Source organism: Sminthopsis crassicaudata, chromosome 6 (genome assembly GCF_048593235.1).
Source record: "Sminthopsis crassicaudata isolate SCR6 chromosome 6, ASM4859323v1, whole genome shotgun sequence".
Lineage (NCBI taxonomy): Eukaryota > Metazoa > Chordata > Mammalia > Dasyuromorphia > Dasyuridae > Sminthopsis > Sminthopsis crassicaudata.
The window spans coordinates 195,240,455-195,261,269 of record NC_133622.1 but is presented as its reverse complement, the minus strand read 5'-3'; the positions used below and the strand labels follow the sequence as shown (position 1 = coordinate 195,261,269).

The 20,815-nt window shown below is 38.1% G+C and overlaps 1 protein-coding gene across 7 annotated transcripts in view; it reads left to right on the top strand.

The window, feature by feature from the left end:
• The window catches only part of PIGG (phosphatidylinositol glycan anchor biosynthesis class G (EMM blood group)), a 77,618-nt gene extending 57,147 nt beyond the window's left edge, over nucleotides 1-20,471 (top strand). For 3 of the 7 annotated variants that reach the window (XR_012483328.1, XM_074274473.1, XM_074274475.1), the window contains one exon: nucleotides 19,921-20,326. Coding sequence is in view for 5 of the 7 variants with exons in the window: in XM_074274473.1 (XP_074130574.1) it covers nucleotides 19,921-20,140 (220 nt within the window). In the remaining 2 variants the exon portion in view is untranslated. Of the gene's footprint in view, nucleotides 1-19,920 lie in introns of all 7 variants that reach the window. The other 4 variants (XR_012483329.1, XM_074274477.1, XM_074274476.1 and 1 more) reach the window with 4 other exon arrangements.
• The last annotated feature ends 344 nt before the right edge of the window (nucleotides 20,472-20,815 follow it).

Below are 20,815 nucleotides of genomic sequence, written 5' to 3'. Positions count from 1 at the left end.
TGACTGGATTGATTTTGCTTGTGCAAAACCTTTTTAATGTAATCAGGATGATCATTTTGCATTTCATAATGTTTCCTGGTTCTTCTTTGGCCAACAAATTCTTCCCTTCTCCACATATCTGACAGGTCAACTATTCCATGCTGTCCTATTTTGCTTATAGAATCACCCTTTACATATAAATCAAAAACCCATTTCAACCTTATCTTGGTATAGAATATTAGATGCTGGTTAATGCCTAGTTTCTGCTATATTATTTTCCAAATTTTTTGGTAATTTTTGTCAAATAGCAAGTTCTTATCCCAGAAGCTGTAGTCGTTGGGTTTATAAAACACTAGATTACTGTAGTCATTGACTGTTGTGTCTTGGGTACCTAATCTAGTCCATTGATCCACCATTCTATTTCTTGGGCAGCACCACATGGTTCTGATGAGCGCTGCTTTATATTATAGTTCTAAATCTGGAGTGGCTAGACCACCTTCCTTTGCATTTTTTTCCCATTAATTCCCTTGATATTCTTGTTCTTTTGTTCTTCCAGATGAATTTCTAGCTCTATAAAGTACTTTTTTTTGGTAGTTTGAGTGGTATGGCACTTAATAAAGATATTAATTCAAGATAATGGCACATTTTAGGTTAATTAAGTAAATGACAGATTTTAGGTTAATTAGATAAATTAGATTAATGGCAGATGAATTTAGGTAGAATTGTCATTTTTATTATATTCAGCCTACTCATGAACAATTGATATTCTTCCAATTATTTAAATCTAACTTTGTGTGAAAAGTGTTTTGGGATTGTGTTCATATAGTTCCTGGCTTTGTCTTGGCAGATAGACTCCTAAATATTTTCTTTTACCTACAGTTATTTTAAATGGGATTTATCTTCTTCCTTCTTACTGTTGGGCTTTATTGGTAATATCTGGAAATTCTGATTTATGTCGGTTTATTTTATATCCTGCCATTTTGCTAAAATTGTTGTTTTTAATAACTTTTTAGTTGGTTCTCTAACATTATCTAAATATACCATTATATCATCTGCAAAGAGTGATGGTTTTGTTTTCTCCTTATCTACTCTGGTTAGCTGCTGATTAGCGGCATAGGATACTGATTGTCACTAAGCATTTTCCCATTCAGACCATTTGGGCTGAGAATCGGGGAAAGACCAAGGGAGAGCTTTTTCTCTGTGGCTTCGGATGGTTTGGTTTTGGCTTTCTCAGATGTTCAATAGAGAAGTTGGCTGAATGACTTATAGGATCTCAGAGTTGAAAGGGACCAGAAAGTGTACCTAGGCCAGTCTCCTCTTAAAGCCAAATTCCTTTTACAATATTTTTGACTGATATTCAGTCCAGCTTCTATTTAAATATATTTGGAAACCAAGAACTTCTGACCTTTCAAGGCAATGCATTCCAAAGATTTCTGAATAGTTAGCAAAGGGACCAAATGTTTTTAATTTCAAGAGAAACTTAATTGACACACCTAGACCTGCCCTATCATATACTGGATTATATACCTCCTTTATGGGGAGAAGTGGGAAACTTGAGGGTGAGGGGAGTGGGCTTGATAAGAAAAAGTCTAGCTGGATGGACATAGTTCTTTTCAACAATGGGGTAATTCAGTACAATTCCAATGGACTTGTGATGGAGAGAGCCACCTGCATCCAGAGAGAGGACTGTGGGAACTGAATGTGAATCACAACATAGTATTCTCTCTTTTTTGTTTGCTTGCTTTTTTTTCTTTCTCATTTTTCCCCTCTTTTGATTTGATTGTCACCCCTTGGACCCCAGTAACCCTTGGACCGCCCGGTTTTTGTGGAAGGAGTAAGAGCCTTCCTCACTTGTGATCACAAGTCCAGTCCAAAAAAGGGAGGGAGGGGCAGTGGAGACACTGCTAAGCTGGAGAGAATCCAGAGGAGGCTGCTGGAATGGGGAGGCCTCAGAGAATGGAAGGACCCACTGAAGTGACTGGGGATCTGTAGTCTTGAGTGGAGGAGATTTAAAGTACATGAGAGGTATCTCCAGATCATTGGAGACCATCGTGTAGTAATGTGAAAGGCAGGCAAGGCTTCTCTTAGCCTCAGAGGGCAGAAGCAAGAACCTGGGTTGGAGGAGGATAAACTAAGGCCTGAGATTAGGGCGAAGCTCTTTGCACTAGAGCGCTGTGCAAGCAGGCTAGGGCAGTGCCTTGGGAGGGGGTTATTGGATGCGGGTGGAGTACATGGGGAAGAGAATTCCTCTTAGCTAGAAATTGGACTAGAGCAACCCAGAAGTCCCTCTGAAGGACACAAGATGGCTTGGGATGGGGCACCTGAGAGGGAAAAGGGAACATCAAATGGTCCCTGGAGGCCACAGGACAACCTGGGCTTTCAATCTATGGGACTGTTAAGAATATCAACTGGCAGCATCAGGGTGAATGTTAGTCAGTTTGAAGGTTGAAACCTTGGACTGGAAGCAGTGATGCAGGGAGCGTGAATAGAGAGCCAGAGCTTATGAGACAGGCGGTTCTGGTTGTAGGGTGCTCTGAGAGTCGTTTTGGAGTGAGGGGTTTCAGTGGGTTGTGGAGAAGAATGAGTTTTACCCAAATAAAAGAACAGTTTGAGAGCTCATCTATGTATGCAGATCTGGTGGAGAAACACAGGTTAGGTTGACTGTTGTTCATCTGTTCCCTTTCTTCTCGCAGTATATACCAGCAAGGTATGAGTAAGAAGTACTAGCAGGGTGTGACAAAGGCCTAAAAATGGTAATGGTGGTGTCAAATGGAGAGATGGCAGAAGTGAGTTATGGAGTTAGAGTCGATAGAACATGGCAGGCAGCAGATAGGAAAAATCTCTAGTCAGATTCTGTTTTATCATTCAACATAACAGAATCCTTGGTTTCAGAGTTCTTCCTGGCCTGATGCTGGGGGCAAGGTTTTGGCTTCCTCAGGCTTGGGGCATTTTGATTGTTTTGTGACAGGGGTATAGATAATTTTAAAACTCAGACATCTGGATGGGACATTTAACATGGCAAGGGATTCATTCCCCACTTCTTAGGAATTCACTGACCAGCCTTCATGGGCAGAGACCAGAATCCATTTCAGGGGTCAGGGCCCAAGAAAACTTCCTTCCACTGCCTCCCCCTGTTGTCTTAGATTGTTTTCTACCAGCTTTTGTTTTCTCAAAGCAGAATTTTGTTTCATCTGTCTCTTTTTTTAAAAAGCCTTTTTTCTTTTTTAATGGAAAATTTGAATCAGTGTGTTGTATTTTCTGACTGATCATACAGGACATGTGCAAAACCACCCCTAAAATCTGAGAATCATCTGCCTGTAATTGGAACAGGCCAGAATTAAGTCAGTAGTCAGTAGAAAGGGAACAAATGCTTTCTTAACAGAACCATCAAGTGCCCACTGTGTGCAAGACCCTGTGCTATGCCCTAAGGACACAGATCTTGCCCTCAGAGAGCTTATGTGCCAATAAAGGATATATAATACATATGCCAGATAGGAAAATAAAATAAGAGGACGAAACAAAAAACAAGGGAGTTTAAATGGGGAGAGAGCACTGATAAATAGAAAATAGAAAAGCAGGTGAGACTTTGAGTAGAAAGCCTTGAACAAAGCTAAGGAATCCAGAATGAGGAGGGTATTCTGGGTGGAGAATGCTGAGTTTGGGAACAGTTTGGTCGGGACCTTACAGCCTCAGAGAGTTAATTTGGAATGTCTTGAAAGGCAGGTGGAAGGTAGCCTGAAGAGTTTGTATTTCATCCTAGAGGCATTTGGAGTTAGCTGAAATGATGTCTCACTGAAATGTGATTCTGTTAAGATTTTTGTGCAAGGGAATGGCACTGTGAGGTAGTGCTGAGGAATGTTATTTTGGCAGCCATGTAGAAGATGGGTTGGAAAAGGGAAGATTGCACAAGAAAAACAATGAGGAAAACTCATGGAGAGAGATGATGAGGGCCTAAAATAGAGTAATGGTGTAAATAAAAGGAACCAAATGTGGAAGACATTATCAAAGTAGAAGTGACAAATTATGACTACTGGATGGATTGGGGGAGGGACACTAGGGGAGAAGGAAGAAAAGAGTAGTGTTCTCAAGAGAAATAGGGAAATGGAAAGAAAGGACGGTGGGTCTAACAGTGACTTCTTTTTAGGAAATATTGAATTTTAAAGTGCCAGTCAGACATCTTGGTAGAAATGGTCCAGTAGGCAATTGTTGATGTTCAGCAGAATAATGAAAACAGTTGTTAGGGGCAGCCCTATCAGTGTAAGCACGTAGAACTACTAAGGACTTAGCCACTTTCCTAAGGGGTTTCATGACATGAGACGTGACATTAGGCTTTTTTGAGCAGTAAATTTGTAGGCTAGAAGGGTTCCTTGGAAGGGGCTCAGGTGAGACACTAACTCTCACTAGCTGATAATGGCTCTTCTATACTTTACTGCTATTGTATATACTCTACTGTCATTGCATATTGTTTGGAACGAGAAATTGGAATGAGAATTTCTTTAGTTCATACAGTGCAGGAGAAAACCTTGAGTTGATACAGAAGGAACCCAGTTGCTATTTCTCTCTTTCTCTCCCCCAGCCTATAGAAAAGGAGAGGAGGGAATCTCTCTGCAAGTACTGATGGAGCAAGGAGCCCCTGTAACATTGCAGAGTTTACCTTTCTACCTAATCAGTGCAATTCAGAAAAATGATTAAGCAGCTACTTTATGCTAGGCATTGGGGGAAATAAAAAAATAATTAAGCGTATGAAAAAGATTACTGACTAACATTATGCTCAGTCACAAAGCAGAGATAGAGCTATTCTCTGAAAGACTTAGAATGTGTAGAAGGCCACTACTATATTTATGATATATTAAATTAGGATATAACCCTGAAATTCTGTAGCTATAGCTCAGAAAGGACAGGCAGCTGGTACTTTAAATATCTGAGATTCATATATGTATAATCAGTCTGCCTGTATTGTCAGTGAAAAAGTACAGGTCTATCATTTTGCTTTCCTGACAGTGCTATTTGTGGTCCTTATGTGACTAGCTGGAAAAACTAGATCTATTCTTATAATAATTTCTGTGTAAATATAGCATTTTACAGTTTACAAAATATTTTCCTGACAGCCTTATGAGATAGGTAATGCAAGTATCATTATCCTGATTTTGTAGATTTTTTTATGCTTGAAGCCTGGAGAGGCTGATGTATGCATGGTTAAACAGCTAATAAGTATGGGATTATCTTTCCCATGAAGGGAAGAGCATATCCCAAACTAAGATTTTAGCAAAGGTCAAAGAGTGCGACTCAGCAGGGAATTGGGGGTGCAGTCTCCAGAAAACAACTTTAAGAACATCCTTCTGGGAGAAATAAGCTCAAGGAAGCATCCTTTTTAGGACTATAGTGTACTAGTTCACTCTTGTCAGTTAGCTGGAACTTGAACTGAACCCCTGCTGGTAATCAGCAGAGCCCGATTCCCAGGTCCAGTGTGCCTTCTACCATGACAGTGTTAAGAGGCGGAAGCCCCAAGGACTCCCAGCTGATTGGGCTGAAAGGCATATTGTTGGTTGTTGGGGTTGCAGACAGTGGTGCGTGACTTCAGTTAGATTGCTCTTGTTTCTGCTCATCCTGCATGGTTCATGGCTCGGGGGTTTGCCTGGAGCGTGGATTTCCTCTCTGCTCTGACTGACTGCCCAGCGGCTCCCCTACTCCTGCCATTCCAGGCTCTCATTTTCGCTGGCCTGCTCTCAGCTAAGGCGTGGCTTCACATTCCAGCCCACTGACAGCCTGGCCTGGATGCCACTTTATCTTCAGCCCCCTCCGAGGCAGCTGGCCAGCCTGGACCCTCATGGACTCTGAGGGATCGCCGCACCTCCATTTTAGACACAAAGTCAGAGGCTTCCTTCTCTCCCAGAGAAGACAGATGGGGCAGACGCACTCTGAGCATGCACAGCCTCGGGCCAGATGGGATTCCAAGGGTGAGCTGGGCTGCAGTGCGCCAGGCTTGGAATCAGCAGGACCCCAGTGCGGCCCTCCTGGGCAGCTGCCTCTCTCGCCACTGACTTTCCCAGGAGAAGAGTTGAGGGAACCGCTAGCCCCAACCACTCCTCCATGAGAGCTTCCCTCCCCTCTGATTTCAGAGATACCAGTGAGGGGCTCCTCTGTGGGGTGTCTTTCCTATGGGGCAGCTCCAGCCACTAGGAGGCACACCATCCGGACACTACTCCATTTCCAGAAGCCATACTTAGTCCAGTCCTTCATTCAGGACGTTCTGCGACTCCTGAGGGTTGTTCTACAGTGGGCCGCATCCTGGCCTCTGGTTAGCTGGATGGCAGGGCCACTGAACCCTCGGCCATGTTCTGTCCTCATTTTCTTCCTCTGTACCCAGTGGAGATCATCAGACCTGCAATCTTTGCCTAAAGGGACCATTGTCAGGGTCAGGAGATAGCGACACTGAAGCTTCTTATGGTTCCTACAATCTTGCCCAGAACTAAATGGTCTTTATTCTATACATGATATAAGTGGGACTGTCAGTGGGACAACTGACAGAGATGTCAGCTCCTTCCTTGTGGCCAAGGTCAGCTCAAATTCCTGGCTCCTTTGGTCACTCGTACCTGACAGGCCACTAAAAAGCCCAGGTTTCTCCCCCCACCAGAAACTGTCGTCATCACTACTTTATCCTATCTTTGTGAAGCTGATTTTTTGAAGCCAGGTGTAATACTGTATATTTATTCTTCTAAAACTAGTCAGGAGTCAGGGTAGAATGGATAGAGAGGAAGCATTGTTCACAAACTTGGATTCTTTATTTCTTGAAAGATTTCCTTTCAAAATAGGAAAGTCCCTTAGTAAATCTGAATTACAATTTGATTTATATGGACCTTTTCAGTAACATATCAGTTATAAAAAGTGAGGTGATCTGGTATCATGGAATTTTCTTAAGGAAGCAACATAATGTGTCAATAATATATGAAAATATCCTCCAATAAATAGTCTTTTTTTTTTTTTTTTTTTTAAATGTTTCACAGGCTTAAGGCTGCATGCCAGGGTTAGTTTTCTTTTTTTTTTCTAATGAATCAGGAAAACTAGAAAAGAAAGAATGATGATCCTTCCTAGCCCCCCACTCCTCTTCTGACTCACTATGGTCAAATCTTTTAACTGTTTTTTGTCTTATTATCCTCATCTCTAAGTCTGGGAGATAACTGAGACATTCTCTAAGACCCTATAAATAAAAATTGTAGGATTCTTTAAAAGAGAGTAAGAAAAATTATGACTCTCCTCTAGAGAATTCTAAATAAGTAAGCAGATCTGATTGTAATGGACACCTGCTGTTGTCCAGTTCTGAAGCATTTACTTTTTCAGGCTTTGTCAGAATTGACCCTGTCACATTCACTTACATATAAGTCATTCATTTATTAGAATCTGATGTCACTATAATCTCTATACAAAGTAATGTATAGTCTAGGACTTTCTGGGAAGGTGTCTTATAAAAGAGCTTGAAATGAAAGTTAAAAGGAAGGGTAGAGATGAGATCAAGGGAATGGGGACGCGGGGCATTCCAGGCAAGGAGATCGTGAATAAAAAAGGCTCAGGAGAGGAACCAGATGCCTTCGAGCCCGAGTCTCAAAGTCCGTGTGTAGCAGTCAGATGGGCCAAAACAGAACAGAAGAATGGTGGAACATTGGTTGGGAACCTTTGAAGGGAGGGACATGTGCAATGCAGTCTTTCATAAAGACTAATTTGGCAGCAGGGTGTATTTCCTAATTAGAAGAGGGAAAACCAATACAGACACAATTTCATAGTCCAGGTAAAGCCCAAGGTTGATGCTGGATGTTGGAAAGGTGAAAGACTGTGTATATGGTGTCTGCCCATACCTCTCCAGGTGAGGACTGACGCGAATGTTCCCTAGAAAGCCTGAGTTTGCCACAAGTTCCCAAAAGGCCAAGCCAATTAACAAATCTTAAGCATGGGGACAGCCGTTATCTGGGGAGAGAGTTTCTAGGAAATCTGCCATATTAATAGAGAATTCCCTCAGAACTAAGTCCCTTGGTTGTTTTAGCCTGGACTCAAGAACTCTCCAGGAGAGCTCATCTACTGGGGAACAAGGGGATTTCCTCAAGCTCTGAAGTGCCTTTTTCCCTCCCTTTCTGAGTGTCCTAGCTCCTCTTCCTCCACTTTAATGTCTAGTAAAAAAAACTTGCGTCCTTTCCATAGAGCAGCCATTCTCTGCAACACAGTAATAGCCTTGGAATGAGTTGAATATACTTAATATAGTAGTGTTATTGCTCTGGTTAGTCTTCTGTTCATTCCCTCTCTTAGAAAAAGAATAATATCCTAGGGAAAATTTTATTCTACCCTTTTCCTTCCTTCTCTCTCTTTCCCTGATTCCTTAAATTGTACAAGCTATTATTATCTATTGTAACATAATACATAATGCAGTTATGCCTTGTGTTTAACTAAAAATTGGCTTTTTCTGAGCATTGCAATCCTTCGCTTATAATTACTAATCAGCATTTTAGTCTGCTTGTGTATGCAATACTATATGTTCTGCTAATTTTCCAGCATCTACCAGTATCTCTTTGACCTTCATCTTTTGTCCATTTGCAGAATTGGATGAATTCCAGGTTTCCTCTTTTATTTTGTTATATGGAAGTGCAGCCCTAAACCCCACCTGCTTGTTCATTCCTTATCCATTGCTGATTCAGATCTTCCTCCTGGCTCTCACTGTTGATAGCACTAATTGCTCATCCCCCTTCTTTATGCCAGCAAACTAATCACCTGCTTGAAAGGAAGATGTGCTTGGTACTGCACAATCCTAGGCCCATAGCATATTCCAAAAGCCTGAGTAAAGTAGGGTTGTGTCATTGAGAATGGAAAACAATAAGTGAGATATTTGCTGAGAAAGAATTAATAGAACTGGATGATAAATTGGCAGTTTGGTAAAGAGAAGTAGGAATTTAAAATAACCTAGACATTTAAAGCCTTGAGACTAGTGGATTGACTAAACAGTGACAATTACAAATTTCGAAAGAGATAGTTTCTGGGTAATTTAATCATTTTATTAAGAAAGCCAGAAGATTGTTAATAAAAGAATGGTCAGTTGGCTGCCTCTTTTAGGCCAAAAACCCTTAATGACAGTAGGATCACGGTTTATATCAGCTCTGAAGAAGAGGTATTCCTGAAGGGGATGCCTAACCACTTCTGACTGGTTAACCAAATGGGAGATGGGCTGTCCTGGCTTATGTGACTTAAATCACTCAAATCTTAGACAAAGAGATGGCAAATTCCATATCACCTGTCTTGATAATAGGGAGAATTAACATTTTCCCAGAACTTGTTTGAGCAAACACAATGAGTAGAAATATACTTATTAGCCAAAAGTTAGAATTTCTTTCAATGTTAAATTAGATTGTAAACTGGGCAAATGTTCTAAAGATATTTCCCATATTGGTTGGTTTCTGGATGAGGAAGTAGAAAAGGAAAAAACCCTTGTTCTTAATACAGTAATTAGTTACCAAATGTAAGAGAGAAATACTCATTTCTCAATACAATGAACAAAATAAAAGCAGTCAAGGCTAGGATCCTATTTTGGGAGAAAGATGATAGTTGAGTTTAATATGTATTGAGTTTGAGGTGAGGGGTGGGACTTCTTCAATACTTTGATATTATTTTTATATGTGTGAGTCAGTACTCCCTGCATGACTGTATAACACGATCCATCTGTGCTTCTCATCCTATGTAGTTTATATGCTTGTCTTTCTATAAATCCTACACAACCTACCCAATGTGCTAAAGGCCTTCCCCTTGTAGACAGTAGTACATGGGCTGACCACTCCACATCCTGCCCGAATCATTTTGTGATGTCGTCTTTGACATTTCTTGTTATTTTTGGTAATATACTATGGCCTACCCTGTGCCTTTCCAATGTCCACTTTAGTTCACCTGCATTTTGATTATTCTGTGATTATAATTTTTCATGATTCATATCTCTGTAGTATTACTGAAAGATTGTTATGTTAAAATGATGGATTTTGGTGGAGGGAAGACAGATCATTGAAAATGCTACCAATTATTCATCCAACTGTAATCTGAACTAATCTTTTGTTCCTACTGCCCATTTTTAATAACTGTCAAATATATACATGTATATATTGATAGAGATAGTGAGAAGCACCTTCAACTGCATGACAATGGGGTTAACATTCTTCAGCCATTTGGTTTTCCCTTTGTCCAATCCTAAACCCAATCTCATTTTTGATTAGTCATGGATCTGAGGGGGCGGTATCATATCCCAAGGCTCAGTGCACCTAGCACTATGGCAGCTATCTGAATATCTGTGTAGGGAAATCTATTTATTTGGCTTTTCAATAAAACTAAGCATTTATTAAACACCATCTGAGTTTAGGGCACTTTACTGAACAAGGAAGGACACTATTAAGATAAAAATCAAATACTTCCCACCTTTAATAAGCTTACGTTAAACTGGGGTACATACATCATATACATAGAAGAAGTATAGAGAGCACTAATAGCTTTGTGGGTCAGGAAAGATTTCTTGTAGGAGATTATGTATGAGCAAAGAAAGAGGCCAGGAGGGAGTCCATTTCGTTCATGCCTTATGGTACTGAGGCACTTATCTCTAGCTGCCAGAATCCTTATCTTCCTCTAAGGCTTTCTTTTCCATGAAGCCATTCCTGATCTCCACTTATGTTCTCTTTTTCTTCAAACGATTTTGAACATGTTCTATCCCTTCCCAGTAGGGAATGATAGAATTATAATCCCTTGAGAATTAGGACTTGAATTTTTTTGTCTGTGTATTCTTAATTTAACCAATGGGCCCTTAACATATATTTGTTGAATAACATTAACATTTCTTGAAAATAAATCCCTGATTGCAATAAAATTGTCACTGTCTGCGTGATTTCAACTAATATGTACTTGATCAGAATGTGCTACACTTCTGGGTATCCTTGAGCCATTACATGGCTGATAGCCCAAGGAAGCCATTGATAAGATTACTGAGAACAAAAGGAAATAACTTTTTTTTTTTTTTTTTTTTTTTTTAGAGGCAATTGGGGTAAAGTGATTTGCCCAGGGTCACACATCTAGGAAGTGTTAAGTGTCTGAGGTGAGATAATGTCTACATCTTAAAAGAGCAACAACAACAAAAAAATGACTACTTGCTAATGTGGGCATCATTTCAAAATCACTTGCACTTCAGGTTTTTAAGGTGTTAGGTATCTTAAGATTAAAAATTAGCTAATTAGAAGCATAAAGATGGGATAACACATATAATTTCACTATTTAAATTTAAATCAATTGTTATTTCTAAAAAATGGATAATGTACTTAAAGACAAAAAACAAACAAACAAAAAAAAAACCCACCAAAGGAGTAAACCAAAAGAATAAACCAGGCTAACTCAGCCAGCACTTAATCTCTTTGCAGGGAGACTCAATAACTAAAGGCAACAGCAGTTTAGAGCACAAGTTCATTTTCAAAAGATTGTGAAGAAGGATAATAGCAGATAATTCTAAAGGATTCTTGATGAAAAATGCTTTCCATTCCAGACAGAAAACTGATGAACTCTTTGAAGGCAGATTGAAGCATATTTTTTCACTTTATTTTTCTTTTTTGGGGTAGGAGGGGAGACATAACTAATATGGAAATCTGTTTTGCATCACTTCATGTGTATAATAGGTATCACATTGCTTGCTTTCTCGGTTAATCGAAGAAGGGCTGAAGAGAGAGGTTTTGGAACTCATAATTTTAAAATGAATGTAAAAATGAATGGCGGTACCATTTCACAGCTCCATCAACAATGTACTAGTGTGCCTCTCATTTCACAACTCCTCCAGCTTTGAGTATTGCTATTTTTGTCATATCTGCTAGTTTGCAGGGTGTGAGGTGAAATCTTAGTGTTGTTTTCATTTGCATTTCTCTTATTACTCACATTCTTTCTTGTGGTTATGCATGCTTCGCGATTCTGTCTTTCAGAACTGTTTGTTATCTACTGGGGAATAGCTATTAATCTTATATACATTTATTAATCACTTATATATTTTGGATACTAAACCCTTATAAATTTTTTTTCTTTCAATTGTTGCTCTGTTCTAGGTGCATTTTGTCTGTTTCAAGTTTATTTAATCAGTTATTTATTTTTATCTTTTGTAATTGCCTCTTGTTTAGTTAAGGTATATTTCCTATCCATACCTGGGAGAAGTAGGTAATCTGTTTCCTTTCTAATATTTTTATAGTAAATATTATGGTCACGAATCAATTTAGAATCTATTGTGGAATGTGGAATAAGGTGTTGGTTTAAGGCTAATTTCTGTCAGACTGCTTTCTAGTTTTTTTCCCCAGCAGTTTTATTCAAATAAGAAGTTTTTTCCTAGATATTTTATGTCTTTCATTTAAAAAAAAAAGGGGGGTGGGTTTGAATTCCATTGTTTTTTCCCCCCTTGACTCTAATCTATTTCACTTATTTGTTTCACTATTTTTTAAAACAAATACCAGACGATCTTGATGACTGCTTCTCAGTCTCTCTTTAAGGAAACAGTTTATTAAATCAAGTGCAAAACTTCTGAATAATCTACAAGTTTTTTACCTCTGAATTTCTTTATCTGGAACCATCTTTGCCAACATTTTTTGTCTTCCTTTTATTTACCTTCTTTTAGTATTGCCATGTATCAAGACATAAGTGGCCTTTGTAGTAAGTTGTCAGATTTTCTGTAAAATATCTCTGTTTTCAGTGTCTCCAACAAATGTTGGCACATAAACCCCAGTTATTCCCTTTTCTCACAAGGAGTGTTTCAAAGAGTGATGACCAGTATCTCTTGAAATATATTTTCATTGTCTATTAGCAAATGATTAATTTAACTGCCAACTGCTTTATTCATCATGCTAGGATCATCTGTTCATTTAACAACAACTTTATTGGTTTAATTTCTAGCAGAATGCCAATTTAATTATGATTGTGATACTAATAGTATATAAACTTATTAGATGTTTATGAAAGGCCTCATATTCATTTTACCAATGGCTGAGTTATTATTTTCACATAGACTTTTTTTAAAAAAAACTTTATTTCTTACTGCCCTTTACCTTGTTGTTGGTTTTTCTGCTAACAGGTGGCTGTCTAGGACTAAGAGCCATTTTGTAATTACAAAAAAGAAAGTTACTTGTCTATCTTGGCCAAAAAATGAATGACTTAATAGCCTCTTGCAGTTGATGAGCTTATCCATATTTAACTTGGCTGTTCCTCATCCAGGGAACATAGTTTGTCATTGGAAGTATATACAAAGCCTTTTCAGCTTAGTAGAACCTTCCAGAGTTTGGAAAACACAGAACAGGACATCTATCAAGTATGTTCCTAGGGAAAGGTTAAAGTTAAATAAACACAAACAAACCTTGAGAGTAGAAGAGTTCTTTAAGGAAGGAAGTAGGGAAGTAGAATATACAAGGGGAGAAGATTCTGCCTTTCAAATGCCCATATTTAGACTAGAAAAAGGTATAGTAGAAGAAAGAGGAATGATCAGAGAACTAGGAAAAACAGAATAGCATTGTACTGTTGTAAGCTAGAGTTCAGGAGAATCAAATGAATGTTTTGGTTTTTGTTTTTTTAAATAGAGGAGGTTTTTGTTTTTAATCTGACAACAGAATAGTTCCTCAGTTTTACTAGTTCCTCAATTTAGGCAAAGGTAGTTTCCATAGAAGAGCTGTATGTCGAAGGGTCACAGGAGGCAATAACATGAAAAAGCACAAAACAGTGAGAAAGCTTACCTGTGGTGCTAGAGTTTTTTCATAATCACTCCCTTTCACTTTCCCAATCTTTTTTTTTTTTTCTTGAGAGCTTCTGACCCAGTAGAGAAGATAAAACTAAGCTTTTACTAAAATTAAACCCAGACTTTAATCCAAAGAAAATTTTTTCATTTATCATTCTCAGTCTGTCTTCCCTGCATGGTGAATGTGCCTACTGTCAATTTCTTTCATGCTCTCTGTTGAACTCACATTTTTAAAAGAATGTGTACAAAAGATAGCATCAAGAACCCAACCAAAGATAAATAAAAAGGAATGACATGCGCCTGTAGGATCAACATGAGGACAGCTAAAACCCAATGTGAACTGGGCTGAAGCGTGGGGAAATTGCCAAGGACAACAAAAAAACATTCTGAAGTTGTATTGGTGGCAGGAAAAATAAGGAAAGGCTGAGTCTATGTCTATGGAATGTGGCAGTAGATAATAGAACTGTTCAGTTTTGCTTCTGTAGCCCCTGTTAATGAGAATGATTTTTACATTGAAAAGGAGAGAGAAAATAATTGAGGAAATTGAAACCTGATGTAAGTAAAGGGAGTAAAGAACACTTACCTATTGCTAAATGAATTCAAGTCAGCTGGTCTGGACAGATTACCTTCCAGGGTAGTGAAAGTGTTAGTAATGTGATTTACTAACTTATTCTTAGTAGTCTTTGAAGGACTGAATAGGAAACATCCCCCAGGACTGCAGATTGGCAAACATCTGTACCAATTTTCAAAAGGAGGAGGAAATTAGATTCTACACACTCTCACTGTGTTAATTTGATATTGATGCCAGGGAATATTCCAGAAATCATTCTTTAAGGGCTAACTTGTAAGTAATTAGAAAGGAAGGTTAACAGCATGGGGTCATTATGAAACATTCAAGTCCAAATAAATTAATTTCCCCTTTTTGACCAGGTTACTGTACTGGTGGATCAAGAAACATGGACATACTTGACACATAGAACACCTGAATTTAGCATAGCTTCTGACCACATTTTACAGTATGTTCTGGTGGACAAGATGGGAAAATGGAGCTAGTTGAATGATCAGACCCAAGTAGAGTTGAATCTATTGAACTGATTAGATGATTTATATTAGCCAGAAACAGATTGATAGTGGCAAGCCACAGGATTCTATTCCGAACCATTGTACTCAGCACTTTTATAACTAACTTGAATGATGGTAGTACACTTAATCTAATTTATAGAAAGCATGAAGCTAGAATAGGTAGAATAGAATAAGTGACAGAACAGAAATCCCAGATCTCCATAGATTTGAATAATAAATGAAATCCTATTTAAATTGAAAATTTATTACAGATGAATTTAAAATCTTATACTTACAAATACAGGGTAAAGACAAGATGGTTAAACAGTTTATGTTTAAAAATGTATATATATATATATGTATATATATACATATGTATATATATGTATATATATATATTTGAGTTTGGTGAACTACAAACTCAATAGGAGTTAATCATTTAAAAAAAAAAAAGCTTTACTTTTTCACTTCAGAAGAAACCTTTATTGACAGTTCATGAATTGCTGTAGGCAAAAAATTCAACACTTAATATTCAGTGTTCCCATGATCAGCCATTTATTTACCAGTTGCTATTTAAAGGCCATTTATTAAGCTTCTAGCTTGGGCAACTGTGCTTTGGCCACTTGAGATGCAAAGTAAAAATGAAACAATCCTTGCCCTTAGGGAACTTATTTTCTGGAGACAGCAGCAAAATGTAATGTATGCACAAATAAGCATGATCCTAGGAAAATTAAGGTGGGAAAGAACTCTAATAACTAGGGAGTATCCAGAAAGATGATGAGCTAAACTTTGAAAGAAAACAAGAATAGGGAGATGAGAAGTAAGGGCATTCAAGGCATGGGGATAGCTTGTGCCAATATATGAAAGTGCAGATGGAGTGTCAAGTTGGGGAACAGCTAGAAGTTCATTTTGGCAGGAATATGGTTTGTGAAATAAATCTGAAAAGTAGGGAGGAGCCAGATTTTGGAAAATGTTAAATGCCAGGCTAAGGAGTTTGTTCTTGTAGGCAGTAGGGAGCAGCTCAAGGTTTTTGAGTAGAAGAGTAATATTAGGAAAATTTTTTGGCAGAGGGGACAGAGGAGGCAGAAAAACCAACTCGGAATGCATAGTAATTTAGGAGAGAGATTGCACTAGAATGGTAACCTAATGAGAAGAAAGAATGGAAATAGTACAAGAAATGTGGTAGATTGAACTTGTTAACTTATTGAGTAACAATGAAAAGTGAAGAATTAAAAACCTGAAGAGTCAAAGATTATTTCAAGGTTATAAAACTGGATAACTTTGTGGGTGGTGTGTGCTCTCAACAAAAATAGAATAGGGAAATTTAGAGGAAGGACAGATAATAAATTCTATTTTAGATACTGAGTTTGAGTTGCCTGTGAGACATTCAGGAGGATATCAACAGGCACAGTGCCATCACTGTATTTAAAGCCTCTCCAGGTTGATGGGACTTGCTAGCATGATTTTTGGGAAGCCAAGATCACCTCTGTTATATGAGGAGGCAGATGTTTCTCTAAACTTTATTAAAAGAAATATCACATCCACAGCAAAATTGTCATGTAGAAGAGGGGTCAGGTTTATGTGATTTGGTAGTGAAGCCCTACTGGATAAAACAATGGATAAAATTACAAGAAGATTTAATTTTGGTTTAGCTTGAAAGGAAAAAAATTCCAAGAATCAGGGTTTTTTTAAAAGTAGAAATGACTGCCTAATAAATTCACCTACAATGGAGTAGAATTTACATGACTACTTGTCAGGGAAGATATAAAAGGATTTTCTGTTTTAGGTAAAAGATGGCTACAACGGTTTCTGCAGTCTCTTCTAATCCTGAAATTGTTTCTGTCTCTGTTTTTATGTAAAATATGATGAATGAGCTAGATGTAGTCTAAAGCTAGTATATCAGTGGAAGGACAAATTGTAGTAGCATAGCTAATGTATAAAGGAATAGAAAGAAAAATGGAATCTGTTACCAGCAAAAGCCAGAAGATTTCTCATGGCTTATTTCCCTTTCTTCTTCTAATCACCATTTCCAGTCTTATTTCTCATCATATTCTCTCCACTCCCCCACCAAGAGACTCCCTGAGTCTTAGGACCTTTTGTTTTTCTGAGTTCAGCAATGACTTCCTTAATCTATGCGTGTGTTTAGCTTGAGAATGGAGGCTGCTGCTTTGTGTAGGCCATACTTGAGATAGTCACCTTGTTTACTGGGATGACTCCATCATGTGCATGTATTTCAGTTGCTACTAAAATTGAGCCTTTTCTTACTGTTGCCAAAAACTCTGTTTCATTCTTTCTATCTTGTAGTTCATAAAGCAAATGATCTAACCAGATACTTAGTTTGTTCATCTGAAGAACTTTCTCTTTTTCAACCCCTTCTTTTATTTACATGTTGGTAATGTTTCTGTATCATGTTCTCTTAAGGCTACTGCATTTGGACAGCAAAGTATTGGTAGTTTGGGTGTTGTACATTGTTATTTGTTGAAACTAATGTTTTATTTGCTTGTAAACTGGAATTATTTGTCCAGGCTTCCAGCGTAGCTGACTCCCTTCACCCTTGAGCACATTCTGTTTTTGTTTGTTTGTTTAAATTGGTGGGTTTGCTCACTTTCTTTTTATTTACTGTGAAGTTTGGAGCCTTTTGCATCATTCAACTTGGTTTTCTCTGGAGCCTAATGATTTTTTTGACTTCAGTGGTTTTGGTATGTGAAAAAACAGTTTCTTATACAATTTTTTAATGCTGTTGTGCCTTCTTCAATCTTTGTAATATAGGAGAAGCAGATCTTGGGAAACCTTCCTTATATCATTGTGCAAATGTATTCTGTAGTTCTTCCCAATCTGGTGATCTTGATGTGTAGTGTTTTATTAGAGTCAATCAGTAAACATTTACTGAGCACCTGTTTTGTGCCTGGCCCAATGCTAAGTGCACAGAGAACAAAAAAGGTTTAAAGCCAGTTCTTGTTCTCAAGGAGCTCGCACTCTTAATGAGAGAGACCTATCAATAACTGTACAGACGAGCTATCTACAGGATAAATTGAAAATAAACCAGCAGAGGAAGGCAGTACCTTTCATGGCTCTGGCCCAGAGGCACCAGGCCCTAGGGATGTCTGTCTTGTCTGGCTTGTTACCCCTCTCCTGTGGAACCTGAGGCTCTAGGGCCCAGCATCAGCATCAGAGAATAGACCACTTTCCCCAAGAGACTTGTCCTATATTCAGCCCAGCAAAGGAGCAGGCAGGATTCCTTTTTCTGTGTCATTGTTCTAGTCTCATGCCAAATACTCTTTTCCAATCATTATTTCCCCTCATCTTCCCTTCAGTCACTCCAGGGATCATCGGTCCTTTACTCCCACCACTGTGGCTATCCTTCACAGCCCTTCTAGGCACTTGTGGGTGATCTTGTGTCTGCCAGCAATCCAGTTTATTTTTCGCATTTTACTGTTATAGGAAAATTGCTCTGAAGGCGAGGCTGGTTGGCCCAACATGGCTGTGCCCTGTGGCCATTGTGCCTTCAGCCTTTTGAATCTCTTGTCTTACACCTAAATCACACAGGACTCACCCCCTAACCCTCCCCAACACATAAGCTCTTGGGTTTCTTCAGGTGGCAATATGAATGACTTCTTTTTTGAGCTATCTCTGCAGTCTGTGTTCTCCTGGGAGATGCCCTTATCTTGAGCACCTGGGTAAGACTATTCTCTCTCTGCCTGCTTCCTGCCCCCTTTCCTCTCTGGGCAATGTGCCTTTTTTATTGTTGGTCCCGGGGCTCCAGAGGGTGAATCTCTGTCTTTCTACCTTGCATCTTCCTCCCAGGCAGTTATTCTGGATTATATAAATTATTCCAGATTGCTTCTTGAAAGATCTTCAAAAGATAAAAGGAGGAAGTGGCTGGCTCCATTACAATTATTTGGTTTGTAGGAAGGAGGATCTCTGTTAGGATAGGGATTTTTAGTCTGTGCTACATGGGTATATGAAAAAACCATTTTCAGAAAAGGAGATTCAACAAAAATCCATCATTGTTTAAAGTGGGCTTCTCTAGATTAAGATCTTTTTATACTGTGCTGTAATTTAACATTTACAGATTGGTGGACTCAGCATTGTAACCATGATCTAAGTAAAACAATCTTTAAAAAACTAATTATAGCTTTTTAAGCATTACAAATAAGTACCATGAGTTGTATTCTTCATCTCCTCCCCTCCCCCCTTTGGCAATTGGGGTTAAATAACTTGCCCAGGGTCACACAGCTAGGAAGTGTTAAGTGTCTGAGATCATATTTGAACTGAGGTCCTCCTGATTTCAGGGCTAGTACTCTATCCACTGCATCACCTAGCTGCCTCCATCATTTTTTTAGTCTATGTAAACACAAGATTTTGTTCCCATAAAATTATGCATGTTAGTGTGGCCTTTTCTTTGCTTTAGGGAATGTGCTTTTCCTTGTCTAAATTTCTCATATTCATCCATTAACCCAGTTTCTACTCTGGAAAATGCCTTTCTTATAACTGGGTTTTGTGGGATTTGACTCCAAAATTTTTGTACCTAAGCATCAGTTGGAATATCAGAATGGTCAGTTAGCATTGGTCTTTGTAGAATATTAGATTATAGGACGATTAGTCCCTAAATATTTTAAGAATCTTTTTTTTAGTCTGGGATCAATTGGAGAAAGGCTAGTCTGAATTAGTAAAAATTTTAATTACTGAATTTTTAAGAGGAATACAGCTTAATTATTTTCAAATAACTAATCATTAACATTGTTATTAAGTAGAGAGTGTTGGGGATCCTTTCTTAAATAACAGAGTCCAGTGTAATAATCACAATAATTGTTAGTATTCAAATAGGTACTTTAAAAGTCTGTGTTTTTAACCAAGTAAGGCACTTTCCCAAAATTCTCATTTATAGTATTATTTGGTTTAGCAGATACTTTTTTTTATGATACTTATTGCAAAAGTGGACAGCTCAGGCTTTTACTGTGAATTATCATAAATTAGAGAAGTAAAAATTAATTGCCTTCCTTAAACTCATTTGTAGAAATCAGATTATTGATTACTTTTTAAATAGCTGCATTTAAGATGAAATGTGAGTATGCCATGTGTAATAACATTAACATTTTTTATGGTTTTTTCTTTATTAGCAGGAATTCAGCAATGGGTCACGCCTGCTTCTGCTATGCAGTGATATGTTCCATCCCTGTGTCTGCATACATCATCCTGGTGACGTCCTTACGTTACCATTTGTTTATATGGAGTGTATTTTCTCCAAAACTTCTCTATGAGGGAATGCATCTTTTACTCACAGCTACCATTTGTGTATTTTTCACAGCCATGGACCAAACCAAGCTCATAAAACCTTAGTCTATTAAGTATGCCAGAAAAGAACTCTGCTTTAAAAAAAAAAAAAAGCTATTAATTGCTGATTGGATTTGAGTAATGGAAGATAAGTTTAATTGCAAAGAAGATCATTTTAGAAAAAGACTAAAAGTTATTTATGGCTTATGAATTTTACCAGTTGTTTTAAAAAAATATATCTTCAACCTCTTTGACTTCTGTTCTTGAATTTAGATTTACTATAACAGACTTTTGGTGGTTGAGATATGGAGTAAGGGTCTGGGGAGAGGAGGGAGAAGAAAAGGAGAAACTCTTCGAACTAATTTTGTTGCAGAATATTAAATTTGATTACAAACCATGACCATTTTCCCTTAATGAGAATCAGTTTACTTCATATATGTTTATGAACATGACTCAAGGGTTTGGTTTGTTAATGAATGGCAATTTTTAAAAGTTTTCAGTTTTACCCAGGTGCTCATTGTACTTGATGATGAGGGGCTTAAGTGGAGGGAGAAAATGGATTCTTACTGAGACTACTGTATGAAGCAGATGTATCTGTCTAAAATGTTGTTATCCAACACTGCAGTGATTATTCATGAGATGGCATGGAGAAAGAAACGGGGACATGAATATAACTATATGACCATCCATGAGCAATAGCAGGCAGTAAAATTCCTGGATTGTAGTCGCAGGACATACTAG